The following is a 14,981-nucleotide window of genomic DNA, read 5'->3' on the forward strand; positions in this document are numbered from 1 at the left end:
AGTTGATAGAGTTGATAGTGTTGATAGAGTTGTTAGAGTTGATAGAGTTGATAGAGTTGTTAGAGTTGTTTGATTTGTTAGAGTTGATAGAGTTGATAGAGTTGTTAGAGTTGTTAGAGTTGTTTGATTTGTTAGAGTTGATAGAGCTGATAGAGTTGTTAGAGTTGTTAGAGTTGTTAGAGTTGATAGAGTTGTTAGAGTTGATCGATTTTTTTTAGTTCTTAGAGTTGTTAGAGTTGAGAGTTGTTAGAGTTGATAGAGTTGATAGTGTTGATAGAGTTGTTAGAGTTGATAGAGTTGTTAGAGTTGTTTGATTTGTTAGAGTTGATAGAGTTGATAGAGTTGTTAGAGTTGTTAGAGTTGTTTGATTTGTTAGAGTTGATAGAGCTGATAGAGTTGTTAGAGTTGATAGAGTTGATAGAGTTGATAGAGTTGATAGAGTTGAAAGAGTTGATAGAGTTGTTAGAGTTGTTAGAGTTGTTTGATTTGTTAGAGTTGTTTGATTTGTTAGAGTTGATAGTTGTTAGAGTTGATAGAGTTGTTAGAGTTGATAGAGTTGATAGAGTTGATAGAGTTGTTAGAGTTGTTAGAGTTGTTAGAGTTGTTAGAGTTGTTAGAGTTGTTAGAGTTGAGAGTTGTTAGAGTTGATAGAGTTGATAGAGTTGATAGAGTTGATAGTGTTGATAGAGTTGTTAGAGTTGATAGAGTTGTTAGAGTTGTTAGAGTTGTTTGATTTGTTAGAGTTGATAGAGTTGATAGAGTTGTTAGAGTTGTTAGAGTTGTTTGATTTGTTAGAGTTGATAGAGCTGATAGAGTTGTTAGAGTTGATAGAGTTGATAGAGTTGATAGAGTTGATAGAGTTGATAGAGTTGTTAGAGTTGTTAGAGTTGTTTGATTTGTTAGAGTTGTTTGATTTGTTAGAGTTGATAGAGTTGTTAGAGTTGATAGAGTTGTTAGAGTTGTTAGAGTTGATAGAGTTGATAGAGTTGATAGAGTTGATGGAGTTGTTAGAGTTGATGGAGTTGTTAGAGTTGTTAGAGTTGTTAGAGTTGTTAGAGTTGTTAGAGTTGAGAGTTGTTAGAGTTGATAGAGTTGATAGAGTTGATAGAGTTGATAGAGTTGATAGAGTTGTTAGAGTTGATAGAGTTGTTAGAGTTGTTAGAGTTGTTTGATTTGTTAGAGTTGATAGAGTTGATAGAGTTGTTTGATTTGTTAGAGTTGATAGAGCTGATAGAGTTGTTAGAGTTGATAGAGTTGTTAGAGTTGATCGAGTTTTTTTAGTTCTTAGAGTAGTTAGAGTTGATAGAGTTGTTTGATTTGTTTGAATCCATAGAGTTGATAGAGTTGATAGAGTTGACAGAGTTGTTAGAGTTGTTAGAGTTGATAGAGTTGATTGAGTTGACAGAGATGTTAGAGTTGTTAGAGTTGACAGAGTTGAGAGTTGATAGAGTTGATAGAGTTGATAGAGTTGATAGAGTTGTTAGAGTTGTTAGAGTTGTTTGATTTGTTAGAGTTTTTTGATTTGTTAGAGTTGATAGAGTTGTTAGAGTTGTTAGAGTTGATAGAGTTGATAGAGTTGATAGAGTTGATAGAGTTGATAGAGTTGATAGAGTTGTTAGAGTTGATAGAGTTGTTTGATTTGTTAGAGTTGTTAGAGTTGTTAGAGTTGTTAGAGTTGAGAGTTGTTAGAGTTGATAGAGTTGATAGAGTTGATAGTGTTGATAGAGTTGTTAGAGTTGATAGAGTTGTTAGAGTTGTTTGATTTGTTAGAGTTGATAGAGTTGATAGAGTTGTTAGAGTTGTTAGAGTTGTTTGATTTGTTAGAGTTGATAGAGTTGATAGAGCTGATAGAGTTGTTAGAGTTGTTAGAGTTGTTAGAGTTGATAGAGTTGTTAGAGTTGATCGATTTTTTTTAGTTCTTAGAGTTGTTAGAGTTGAGAGTTGTTAGAGTTGATAGAGTTGATAGTGTTGATAGAGTTGTTAGAGTTGATAGAGTTGTTAGAGTTGTTTGATTTGTTAGAGTTGATAGAGTTGATAGAGTTGTTAGAGTTGTTAGAGTTGTTTGATTTGTTAGAGTTGATAGAGCTGATAGAGTTGTTAGAGTTGATAGAGTTGATAGAGTTGATAGAGTTGATAGAGTTGATAGAGTTGTTAGAGTTGTTAGAGTTGTTTGATTTGTTAGAGTTGTTTGATTTGTTAGAGTTGATAGTTGTTAGAGTTGATAGAGTTGTTAGAGTTGATAGAGTTGATAGAGTTGATAGAGTTGTTAGAGTTGTTAGAGTTGTTAGAGTTGTTAGAGTTGTTAGAGTTGTTAGAGTTGAGAGTTGTTAGAGTTGTTAGAGTTGATAGAGTTGATAGAGTTGATAGAGTTGATAGTGTTGATAGAGTTGTTAGAGTTGATAGAGTTGTTAGAGTTGTTAGAGTTGTTTGATTTGTTAGAGTTGATAGAGTTGATAGAGTTGATAGAGTTGTTAGAGTTGTTAGAGTTGTTTGATTTGTTAGAGTTGATAGAGCTGATAGAGTTGTTAGAGTTGATAGAGTTGTTAGAGTTGATAGAGTTGTTAGAGTTGATCGAGTTTTTTTAGTTCTTAGAGTAGTTAGAGTTGATAGAGTTGGTTGATTTGTTTGAATCCATAGAGTTGATAGAGTTGATAGAGTTGACAGAGTTGTTAGAGTTGTTAGAGTTGATAGAGTTGATTGAGATGTTAGAGTTGTTAGAGTTGATAGAGTTGACAGAGTTGAGAGTTGATAGAGTTGATAGAGTTGATAGAGTTGATAGAGTTGATAGAGTTGATAGAGTTGTTAGAGTTGTTTGATTTGTTAGAGTTGATAGAGTTGATAGAGTTGTTAGAGTTGATAGAGTTGATAGAGTTGATAGAGTTGATAGAGTTGATAGAGTTGTTTGATTTGTTAGAGTTGTTAGAGTTGCTAGAGTTGTTAGAGTTGAGAGTTGTTAGAGTTGATAGAGTTGATAGAGTTGATAGAGTTGATAGTGTTGATAGAGTTGTTAGAGTTGATAGAGTTGTTAGAGTTGTTTGATTTGTTAGAGTTGATAGAGTTGATAGTGTTGATAGAGTTGTTAGAGTTGATAGAGTTGTTAGAGTTGTTTGATTTGTTAGAGTTGATAGAGTTGATAGAATTGTTAGAGTTGTTAGAGTTGTTTGATTTGTTAGAGTTGATAGAGCTGATAGAGTTGTTAGAGTTGTTAGAGTTGATAGAGTTGATAGAGTTGATAGAGTTGATAGAGTTGATTGAGTTGTTAGAGTTGTTAGAGTTGTTTGATTTGTTAGAGTTGATAGAGCTGATAGAGTTGTTAGAGTTGTTAGAGTTGATAGAGTTGATAGAGTTGATAGAGTTGATAGTGTTGATAGAGTTGTTAGAGTTGATAGAGTTGTTAGAGTTGTTTGATTTGTTAGAGTTGATAGAGTTGATAGAGTTGATAGAGTTGATAGTGTTGATAGAGTTGTTAGAGTTGATAGAGTTGTTAGAGTTGTTTGATTTGTTAGAGTTGATAGAGTTGATAGAATTGTTAGAGTTGTTAGAGTTGTTTGATTTGTTAGAGTTGATAGAGCTGATAGAGTTGTTAGAGTTGTTAGAGTTGATAGAGTTGATAGAGTTGATAGAGTTGATAGAGTTGATTGAGTTGTTAGAGTTGTTAGAGTTGTTTGATTTGTTAGAGTTGTTTGATTTGTTAGAGTTGATAGAGTTGTTAGAGTTGATAGAGTTGTTAGAGTTGATAGAGTTGATAGAGTTGTTAGAGTTGTTAGAGTTGATAGAGTTGATAGAGTTGTTAGAGTTGTTAGAGTTGTTAGAGTTGATAGAGTTGATAGAGTTGATAGAGTTGATAGAGTTGATAGAGTTGTTAGAGTTGTTAGAGTTGATAGAGTTGATAGAGTTGATAGAGCTGATAGAGCTGATAGAGCTGATAGAGTTGATAGAGTTGTTAGAGTTGATAGAGTTGTTAGAGTTGATAGAGTTGATAGAGTTGATAGAGTTGTTAGAGTTGATAGAGTTGATAGAGTTGATAGAGTTGATAGAGTTGATAGAGTTGTTAGAGTTGTTAGAGTTGTTAGAGTTGTTAGAGTTGTTAGAGTTGATAGAGTTGTTAGAGTTGATAGAGTTGATAGAGTTGATAGAGTTGATAGAGTTGATAGAGTTGACAGAGTTGTTAGAGTTGTTAGAGTTGATAGAGTTGATTGAGTTGACAGAGATGTTAGAGTTGTTAGAGTTGATAGAGTTGACAGAGTTGAGAGTTGATAGAGTTGATAGAGTTGATAGAGTTGATAGAGTTGATAGAGTTGATAGAGTTGTTAGAGTTGTTAGAGTTGTTTGATTTGTTAGAGTTGTTTGATTTGTTTGATTTGTTAGAGTTGATAGAGTTGATAGAGTTGTTAGAGTTGATAGAGTTGATAGAGTTGATAGAGTTTATAGAGTTGTTAGAGTTGATAGAGTTGTTTGATTTGTTAGAGTTGTTAGAGTTGTTAGAGTTGAGAGTTGATAGAGTTGATAGAGTTGATAGAGTTGATAGTGTTGATAGAGTTGTTAGAGTTGATAGAGTTGTTAGAGTTGTTAGAGTTGTTAGAGTTGTTTGATCTGTTAGAGTTGATAGAGTTGATAGAGTTGTTAGAGTTGTTAGAGTTGTTTGATTTGTTAGAGTTGATAGAGCTGATAGAGTTGTTAGAGTTGATAGAGTTGTTAGAGTTGATAAAGTTGTTAGAGTTGATAGAGTTGTTAGAGTTGATCGAGTTTTTTAGTTCTTAGAGTTGTTAGAGTTGATAGAGTTGTTTGATTTGTTTGAATCCATAGAGTTGATAGAGTTGATAGAGTTGACAGAGTTGTTAGAGTTGTTAGAGTTGTTAGAGTTGATAGAGTTGATTGAGTTGACAGAGTTGAGAGTTGATAGAGTTGATAGAGTTGATAGAATTGATAGAGTTGTTAGAGTTGTTAGAGTTGTTTGATTTGTTTGATTTGTTTGATTTGTTAGAGTTGTTAGAGTTGTTAGAGTTGTTAGAGTTGTTAGAGTTGTTAGAGTTGTTAGAGTTGAGAGTTGTTAGAGTTGATAGAGTTGATAGAGTTGATAGTGTTGATAGAGTTTTTAGAGTTGATAGAGTTGTTTGATTTGTTTGAATCCATAGAGTTGATAGAGTTGATAGAGTTGACAGAGTTGTTAGAGTTGTTAGAGTTGATAGAGTTGATTGAGTTGACAGAGATGTTAGAGTTGTTAGAGTTGATAGAGTTGACAGAGTTGAGAGTTGATAGAGTTGATAGAGTTGATAGAGTTGATAGAGTTGTTAGAGTTGTTTGATTTGTTAGAGTTGATAGAGTTGTTAGAGTTGATAGAGTTGATAGAGTTGTTAGAGTTGATAGAGTTGTTTGATTTGTTAGAGTTGTTAGAGTTGTTAGAGTTGTTAGAGTTGAGAGTTGTTAGAGTTGATAGAGTTGATAGAGTTGATAGAGTTGATAGTGTTGATAGAGTTGTTAGAGTTGATAGAGTTGTTAGAGTTGTTTGATTTGTTAGAGTTGATTGAGTTGTTAGAGTTGTTAGAGTTGTTTGATTTGTTAGAGTTGTTTGATTTGTTAGAGTTGATAGAGTTGTTAGAGTTGATAGAGTTGTTAGAGTTGATAGAGTTGATAGAGTTGTTAGAGTTGATAGAGTTGTTAGAGTTGTTAGAGTTGTTTGATTTGTTAGAGTTGATAGACTTGATAGAGTTGTTAGAGTTGTTAGAGTTGTTTGATTTGTTAGAGTTGATAGAGTTGTTAGAGTTGATAGAGTTGTTAGAGTTGATCGAGTTTTTTTAGTTCTTAGAGTAGTTAGAGTTGATAGAGTTGTTTGATTTGTTTGAATCCATAGAGTTGATAGAGTTGATAGAGTTGACAGAGTTGTTAGAGTTGTTAGAGTTGATAGAGTTGATTTAGTTGACAGAGATGTTAGAGTTGTTAGAGTTGATAGAGTTGACAGAGTTGAGAGTTGATAGAGTTGATAGAGTTGATAGAGTTGATAGAGTTGTTAGAGTTGTTAGAGTTGTTTGATTTGTTAGAGTTGTTTGATTTGTTAGAGTTGATAGAGTTGTTAGAGTTGATAGAGTTGATAGAGTTGATAGAGTTGATAGAGTTGATAGAGTTGTTAGAGTTGATAGAGTTGTTTGATTTGTTAGTGTTGTTAGAGTTGTTAGAGTTGTTAGAGTTGAGAGTTGTTAGAGTTGATAGAGTTGATAGAGTTGATAGTGTTGATAGAGTTGTTAGAGTTGATAGAGTTGATAGAGTTGTTAGAGTTGATAGAGTTGATAGAGTTGATAGAGTTGCTAGAGTTGATAGAGTTGTTAGAGTTGATAGAGTTGATAGAGTTGATAGAGCTGTTAGAGCTGTTAGAGTTGATAGAGTTGTTAGAGTTGATAGAGTTGATAGAGTTGATAGAGTTGATAGAGTTGATAGAGTTGACAGAGTTGTTAGAGTTGTTAGAGTTGATAGAGTTGATTGAGTTGACAGAGATGTTAGAGTTGTTAGAGTTGATAGAGTTGACAGAGTTGAGAGTTGATAGAGTTGATAGAGTTGATAGAGTTGATAGAGTTGATAGAGTTGATAGAGTTGTTAGAGTTGTTAGAGTTGTTTGATTTGTTAGAGTTGTTTGATTTGTTTGATTTGTTAGAGTTGATAGAGTTGTTAGAGTTGATAGAGTTGATAGAGTTGATAGAGTTTATAGAGTTGTTAGAGTTGATAGAGTTGTTTGATTTGTTAGAGTTGTTAGAGTTGTTAGAGTTGAGAGTTGATAGAGTTGATAGAGTTGATAGAGTTGATAGTGTTGATAGAGTTGTTAGAGTTGATAGAGTTGTTAGAGTTGTTAGAGTTGTTAGAGTTGTTTGATCTGTTAGAGTTGATAGAGTTGATAGAGTTGTTAGAGTTGTTAGAGTTGTTTGATTTGTTAGAGTTGATAGAGTTGATAGAGTTGTTAGAGTTGATCGAGTTTTTTAGTTCTTAGAGTTGTTAGAGTTGATAGAGTTGTTTGATTTGTTTGAATCCATAGAGTTGATAGAGTTGATAGAGTTGACAGAGTTGTTAGAGTTGTTAGAGTTGATAGAGTTGATTGAGTTGACAGAGATGTTAGAGTTTTTAGAGTTTTTAGAGTTGATAGAGTTGACAGAGTTGAGAGTTGATAGAGTTGATAGAGTTGATAGAGTTGATAGAGTTGTTAGAGTTGTTAGAGTTGTTTGATTTGTTTGATTTGTTTGATTTGTTAGAGTTGATAGATTTGTTAGAGTTGATAGAGTTGATAGAGTTGATAGAGTTGATAGAGTTGATAGAGTTGATAGAGTTGTTTGATTTGTTAGAGTTGTTAGAGTTGTTAGAGTTGTTAGAGTTGAGAGTTGTTAGAGTTGATAGAGTTGATAGAGTTGATAGAGTTGATAGTGTTGATAGAGTTTTTAGAGTTGATAGAGTTGTTTGATTTGTTTGAATCCATAGAGTTGATAGAGTTGATAGAGTTGACAGAGTTGTTAGAGTTGTTAGAGTTGATAGAGTTGATTGAGTTGACAGAGATGTTAGAGTTGTTAGAGTTGATAGAGTTGACAGAGTTGAGAGTTGATAGAGTTGATAGAGTTGATAGAGTTGATAGAGTTGTTAGAGTTGTTTGATTTGTTAGAGTTGATAGAGTTGTTAGAGTTGATAGAGTTGATAGAGTTGATAGAGTTGATAGAGTTGATAGAGTTGTTAGAGTTGATAGAGTTGTTTGATTTGTTAGAGTTGTTAGAGTTGTTAGAGTTGTTAGAGTTGAGAGTTGTTAGAGTTGATAGAGTTGATAGAGTTGATAGAGTTGATAGTGTTGATAGAGTTGTTAGAGTTGATAGAGTTGTTAGAGTTGTTTGATTTGTTAGAGTTGATAGAGTTGATAGAGTTGTTAGAGTTGTTTGATTTGTTAGAGTTGATAGAGCTGATAGAGTTGTTAGAGTTGATAGAGTTGATAGAGTTGATAGAGTTGATAGAGTTGATTGAGTTGTTAGAGTTGTTAGAGTTGTTTGATTTGTTAGAGTTGTTTGATTTGTTAGAGTTGATAGAGTTGTTAGAGTTGATAGAGTTGTTAGAGTTGATAGAGTTGATAGAGTTGATAGAGTTGATAGAGTTTTTAGAGTTGTTAGAGTTGATAGAGTTGTTAGAGTTGTTAGAGTTGTTTGATTTGTTAGAGTTGATAGACTTGATAGAGTTGTTAGAGTTGTTAGAGTTGTTTGATTTGTTAGAGTTGATAGAGTTGTTAGAGTTGATAGAGTTGTTAGAGTTGATCGAGTTTTTTTAGTTCTTAGAGTAGTTAGAGTTGATAGAGTTGTTTGATTTGTTTGAATCCATAGAGTTGATAGAGTTGATAGAGTTGAAAGAGTTGTTAGAGTTGTTAGAGTTGATAGAGTTGATTGAGTTGACAGAGATGTTAGAGTTGTTAGAGTTGATAGAGTTGACAGAGTTGAGAGTTGATAGAGTTGATAGAGTTGATAGAGTTGATAGAGTTGTTAGAGTTGTTAGAGTTGTTTGATTTGTTAGAGTTGTTTGATTTGTTTGATTTGTTAGAGTTGATAGAGTTGTTAGAGTTGATAGAGTTGATAGAGTTGATAGAGTTGATAGAGTTGATAGAGTTGTTAGAGTTGATAGAGTTGTTTGATTTGTTAGTGTTGTTAGAGTTGTTAGAGTTGTTAGAGTTGAGAGTTGTTAGAGTTGATAGAGTTGATAGTGTTGATAGAGTTGTTAGAGTTGATAGAGTTGATAGAGTTGTTAGAGTTGATAGAGTTGATAGAGTTGATAGAGTTGATAGAGTTGATAGAGTTGATAGAGTTGCTAGAGTTGATAGAGTTGTTAGAGTTGATAGAGTTGATAGAGTTGATAGAGCTGATAGAGCTGATAGAGTTGATAGAGTTGATAGAGTTGTTAGAGTTGATAGATTTGTTAGAGTTGATAGAGTTGATAGAGTTGTTAGAGTTGATAGAGTTGTTAGAGTTGATAGAGTTGATAGAGTTGACAGAGTTGTTAGAGTTGTTAGAGTTGTTAGAGTTGTTAGAGTTGTTAGAGTTGATAGAGTTGATAGAGTTGATAGAGTTGATAGAGTTGATAGAGTTGATAGAGTTGACAGAGTTGTTAGAGTTGTTAGAGTTGTTAGAGTTGATAGAGTTGATTGAGTTGACAGAGATGTTAGAGTTGTTAGAGTTGATAGAGTTGACAGAGTTGAGAGTTGATAGAGTTGATAGAGTTGATAGAGTTGATAGAGTTGATAGAGTTGATAGAGTTGATAGAGTTGTTAGAGTTGTTAGAGTTGTTTGATTTGTTAGAGTTGTTTGATTTGTTTGATTTGTTAGAGTTGATAGAGTTGTTAGAGTTGATAGAGTTGATAGAGTTGATAGAGTTTATAGAGTTGTTAGAGTTGATAGAGTTGTTTGATTTGTTAGAGTTGTTAGAGTTGTTAGAGTTGAGAGTTGATAGAGTTGATAGAGTTGATAGAGTTGATAGTGTTGATAGAGTTGATAGAGTTGATAGAGTTGTTAGAGTTGTTAGAGTTGTTAGAGTTGTTTGATCTGTTAGAGTTGATAGAGTTGATAGAGTTGTTAGAGTTGTTAGAGTTGTTTGATTTGTTAGAGTTGGTAGAGCTGATAGAGTTGTTAGAGTTGATAGAGTTGTTAGAGTTGATAGAGTTGTTAGAGTTGATAGAGTTGTTAGAGTTGATCGAGTTTTTTAGTTCTTAGAGTTGTTAGAGTTGATAGAGTTGTTTGATTTGTTTGAATCCATAGAGTTGATAGAGTTGATAGAGTTGACAGAGTTGTTAGAGTTGTTAGAGTTGATCGAGTTTTTTTAGTTCTTAGAGTAGTTAGAGTTGATAGAGTTGTTTGATTTGTTTGAATCCATAGAGTTGATAGAGTTGATAGAGTTGACAGAGTTGTTAGAGTTGTTAGAGTTGATAGAGTTGATTGAGTTGACAGAGATGTTAGAGTTGTTAGAGTTGATAGAGTTGACAGAGTTGAGAGTTGATAGAGTTGATAGAGTTGATAGAGTTGATAGAGTTGTTAGAGTTGTTTGATTTGTTAGAGTTGTTTGATTTGTTAGAGTTGATAGAGTTGTTAGAGTTGATAGAGTTGATAGAGTTGATAGAGTTGATAGAGTTGTTAGAGTTGATAGAGTTGTTTGATTTGTTAGTGTTGTTAGAGTTGTTAGAGTTGTTAGAGTTGAGAGTTGTTAGAGTTGATAGAGTTGATAGAGTTGATAGTGTTGATAGAGTTGTTAGAGTTGATAGAGTTGATAGAGTTGTTAGAGTTGATAGAGTTGATAGAGTTGATAGAGTTGCTAGAGTTGATAGAGTTGTTAGAGTTGATAGAGTTGATAGAGTTGATAGAGCTGATAGAGCTGATAGAGTTGATAGAGTTGATAGAGTTGTTAGAGTTGATAGATTTGTTAGAGTTGATAGAGTTGATAGAGTTGTTAGAGTTGATAGAGTTGTTAGAGTTGATAGAGTTGATAGAGTTGATAGAGTTGATAGAGTTGATAGAGTTGATAGAGTTGATAGAGTTGACAGAGTTGTTAGAGTTGTTAGAGTTGATAGAGTTGATTGAGTTGACAGAGATGTTAGAGTTGTTAGAGTTGATAGAGTTGACAGAGTTGAGAGTTGATAGAGTTGATAGAGTTGATAGAGTTGATAGAGTTGATAGAGTTGATAGAGTTGATAGAGTTGTTAGAGTTGTTAGAGTTGTTTGATTTGTTAGAGTTGTTTGATTTGTTTGATTTGTTAGAGTTGATAGAGTTGTTAGAGTTGATAGAGTTGATAGAGTTGATAGAGTTTATAGAGTTGTTAGAGTTGATAGAGTTGTTTGATTTGTTAGAGTTGTTAGAGTTGTTAGAGTTGAGAGTTGATAGAGTTGATAGAGTTGATAGAGTTGATAGTGTTGATAGAGTTGATAGAGTTGATAGAGTTGTTAGAGTTGTTAGAGTTGTTAGAGTTGTTTGATCTGTTAGAGTTGATAGAGTTGATAGAGTTGTTAGAGTTGTTAGAGTTGTTTGATTTGTTAGAGTTGGTAGAGCTGATAGAGTTGTTAGAGTTGATAGAGTTGTTAGAGTTGATAGAGTTGTTAGAGTTGATAGAGTTGTTAGAGTTGATCGAGTTTTTTAGTTCTTAGAGTTGTTAGAGTTGATAGAGTTGTTTGATTTGTTTGAATCCATAGAGTTGATAGAGTTGATAGAGTTGACAGAGTTGTTAGAGTTGTTAGAGTTGATCGAGTTTTTTTAGTTCTTAGAGTAGTTAGAGTTGATAGAGTTGTTTGATTTGTTTGAATCCATAGAGTTGATAGAGTTGATAGAGTTGACAGAGTTGTTAGAGTTGTTAGAGTTGATAGAGTTGATTGAGTTGACAGAGATGTTAGAGTTGTTAGAGTTGATAGAGTTGACAGAGTTGAGAGTTGATAGAGTTGATAGAGTTGATAGAGTTGATAGAGTTGTTAGAGTTGTTAGAGTTGTTTGATTTGTTAGAGTTGTTTGATTTGTTAGAGTTGATAGAGTTGTTAGAGTTGTTAGAGTTGATAGAGTTGATAGAGTTGATAGAGTTGATAGAGTTGATAGAGTTGTTAGAGTTGATAGAGTTGTTTGATTTGTTAGTGTTGTTAGAGTTGTTAGAGTTGTTAGAGTTGAGAGTTGTTAGAGTTGATAGAGTTGATAGAGTTGATAGTGTTGATAGAGTTGTTAGAGTTGATAGAGTTGATAGAGTTGTTAGAGTTGATAGAGTTGATAGAGTTGATAGAGTTGCTAGAGTTGATAGAGTTGTTAGAGTTGATAGAGTTGATAGAGTTGATAGAGTTGATAGAGTTGATAGAGTTGTTAGAGTTGTTAGAGTTGTTTGATTTGTTTGATTTGTTTGATTTGTTAGAGTTGATAGATTTGTTAGAGTTGATAGAGTTGATAGAGTTGATAGAGTTGATAGAGTTGATAGAGTTGATAGAGTTGTTTGATTTGTTAGAGTTGTTAGAGTTGTTAGAGTTGTTAGAGTTGAGAGTTGTTAGAGTTGATAGAGTTGATAGAGTTGATAGAGTTGATAGTGTTGATAGAGTTTTTAGAGTTGATAGAGTTGTTTGATTTGTTTGAATCCATAGAGTTGATAGAGTTGATAGAGTTGACAGAGTTGTTAGAGTTGTTAGAGTTGATAGAGTTGATTGAGTTGACAGAGATGTTAGAGTTGTTAGAGTTGATAGAGTTGACAGAGTTGAGAGTTGATAGAGTTGATAGAGTTGATAGAGTTGATAGAGTTGTTAGAGTTGTTTGATTTGTTAGAGTTGATAGAGTTGTTAGAGTTGATAGAGTTGATAGAGTTGATAGAGTTGTTAGAGTTGATAGAGTTGTTTGATTTGTTAGAGTTGTTAGAGTTGTTAGAGTTGTTAGAGTTGAGAGTTGTTAGAGTTGATAGAGTTGATAGAGTTGATAGAGTTGATAGTGTTGATAGAGTTGTTAGAGTTGATAGAGTTGTTAGAGTTGTTTGATTTGTTAGAGTTGATAGAGTTGATAGAGTTGTTAGAGTTGTTTGATTTGTTAGAGTTGATAGAGCTGATAGAGTTGTTAGAGTTGATAGAGTTGATAGAGTTGATAGAGTTGATAGAGTTGATTGAGTTGTTAGAGTTGTTAGAGTTGTTTGATTTGTTAGAGTTGTTTGATTTGTTAGAGTTGATAGAGTTGTTAGAGTTGATAGAGTTGTTAGAGTTGATAGAGTTGATAGAGTTGATAGAGTTGATAGAGTTTTTAGAGTTGTTAGAGTTGATAGAGTTGTTAGAGTTGTTAGAGTTGTTTGATTTGTTAGAGTTGATAGACTTGATAGAGTTGTTAGAGTTGTTAGAGTTGTTTGATTTGTTAGAGTTGATAGAGTTGTTAGAGTTGATAGAGTTGTTAGAGTTGATCGAGTTTTTTTAGTTCTTAGAGTAGTTAGAGTTGATAGAGTTGTTTGATTTGTTTGAATCCATAGAGTTGATAGAGTTGATAGAGTTGAAAGAGTTGTTAGAGTTGTTAGAGTTGATAGAGTTGATTGAGTTGACAGAGATGTTAGAGTTGTTAGAGTTGATAGAGTTGACAGAGTTGAGAGTTGATAGAGTTGATAGAGTTGATAGAGTTGATAGAGTTGTTAGAGTTGTTAGAGTTGTTTGATTTGTTAGAGTTGTTTGATTTGTTTGATTTGTTAGAGTTGATAGAGTTGTTAGAGTTGATAGAGTTGATAGAGTTGATAGAGTTGATAGAGTTGATAGAGTTGTTAGAGTTGATAGAGTTGTTTGATTTGTTAGTGTTGTTAGAGTTGTTAGAGTTGTTAGAGTTGAGAGTTGTTAGAGTTGATAGAGTTGATAGTGTTGATAGAGTTGTTAGAGTTGATAGAGTTGATAGAGTTGTTAGAGTTGATAGAGTTGATAGAGTTGATAGAGTTGATAGAGTTGATAGAGTTGATAGAGTTGCTAGAGTTGATAGAGTTGTTAGAGTTGATAGAGTTGATAGAGTTGATAGAGCTGATAGAGCTGATAGAGTTGATAGAGTTGATAGAGTTGTTAGAGTTGATAGATTTGTTAGAGTTGATAGAGTTGATAGAGTTGTTAGAGTTGATAGAGTTGTTAGAGTTGATAGAGTTGATAGAGTTGACAGAGTTGTTAGAGTTGTTAGAGTTGTTAGAGTTGTTAGAGTTGTTAGAGTTGATAGAGTTGATAGAGTTGATAGAGTTGATAGAGTTGATAGAGTTGATAGAGTTGATAGAGTTGACAGAGTTGTTAGAGTTGTTAGAGTTGTTAGAGTTGATAGAGTTGATTGAGTTGACAGAGATGTTAGAGTTGTTAGAGTTGATAGAGTTGACAGAGTTGAGAGTTGATAGAGTTGATAGAGTTGATAGAGTTGATAGAGTTGATAGAGTTGATAGAGTTGATAGAGTTGTTAGAGTTGTTAGAGTTGTTTGATTTGTTAGAGTTGTTTGATTTGTTTGATTTGTTAGAGTTGATAGAGTTGTTAGAGTTGATAGAGTTGATAGAGTTGATAGAGTTTATAGAGTTGTTAGAGTTGATAGAGTTGTTTGATTTGTTAGAGTTGTTAGAGTTGTTAGAGTTGAGAGTTGATAGAGTTGATAGAGTTGATAGAGTTGATAGTGTTGATAGAGTTGATAGAGTTGATAGAGTTGTTAGAGTTGTTAGAGTTGTTAGAGTTGTTTGATCTGTTAGAGTTGATAGAGTTGATAGAGTTGTTAGAGTTGTTAGAGTTGTTTGATTTGTTAGAGTTGGTAGAGCTGATAGAGTTGTTAGAGTTGATAGAGTTGTTAGAGTTGATAGAGTTGTTAGAGTTGATAGAGTTGTTAGAGTTGATCGAGTTTTTTAGTTCTTAGAGTTGTTAGAGTTGATAGAGTTGTTTGATTTGTTTGAATCCATAGAGTTGATAGAGTTGATAGAGTTGACAGAGTTGTTAGAGTTGTTAGAGTTGATCGAGTTTTTTTAGTTCTTAGAGTAGTTAGAGTTGATAGAGTTGTTTGATTTGTTTGAATCCATAGAGTTGATAGAGTTGATAGAGTTGACAGAGTTGTTAGAGTTGTTAGAGTTGATAGAGTTGATTGAGTTGACAGAGATGTTAGAGTTGTTAGAGTTGATAGAGTTGACAGAGTTGAGAGTTGATAGAGTTGATAGAGTTGATAGAGTTGTTAGAGTTGTTTGATTTGTTAGAGTTGTTTGATTTGTTAGAGTTGATAGAGTTGTTAGAGTTGATAGAGTTGATAGAGTTGATAGAGTTGATAGAGTTGTTAGAGTTGATAGAGTTGTTTGATTTGTTAGTGTTGTTAGAGTTGTTAGAGTTGTTAGAGTTGAGAGTTGTTAGAGTTGATAGAGTTGATAGAGTTGATAGTGTTGATAGAGTTGTTAGAGTTGATAGAGTTGATAGAGTTGTTAGAGTTGATAGAGTTGATAGAGTTGATAGAGTTGCTAGAGTTGATAGAGTTGTTAGAGTTGATAGAGTTGATAGAGTTGATA

The 14,981-nt window shown here is 33.0% G+C and overlaps 1 protein-coding gene across 1 annotated transcript in view; it reads right to left on the reverse strand.

The window, feature by feature from the left end:
• Positions 1–14,981, reverse strand: part of LOC129820332 (GATA zinc finger domain-containing protein 14-like) — a 194,156-nt gene that overhangs the window by 48,580 nt on the left and 130,595 nt on the right. The window contains exons 5-8 of the mRNA XM_055877402.1: positions 14,650–14,814; positions 5,490–5,762; positions 4,935–5,024; positions 704–1,057 (exon numbers count right to left, since the gene is read on the reverse strand). Coding sequence (XP_055733377.1) covers positions 704–1,057; positions 4,935–5,024; positions 5,490–5,762; positions 14,650–14,814 — 882 coding nt within the window. The remainder of the gene's footprint in view (positions 1–703; positions 1,058–4,934; positions 5,025–5,489; positions 5,763–14,649; positions 14,815–14,981) is intronic.

The sequence above is a fragment of the Salvelinus fontinalis genome, chromosome 22 (assembly GCF_029448725.1).
Source record: "Salvelinus fontinalis isolate EN_2023a chromosome 22, ASM2944872v1, whole genome shotgun sequence".
Lineage (NCBI taxonomy): Eukaryota > Metazoa > Chordata > Actinopteri > Salmoniformes > Salmonidae > Salvelinus > Salvelinus fontinalis.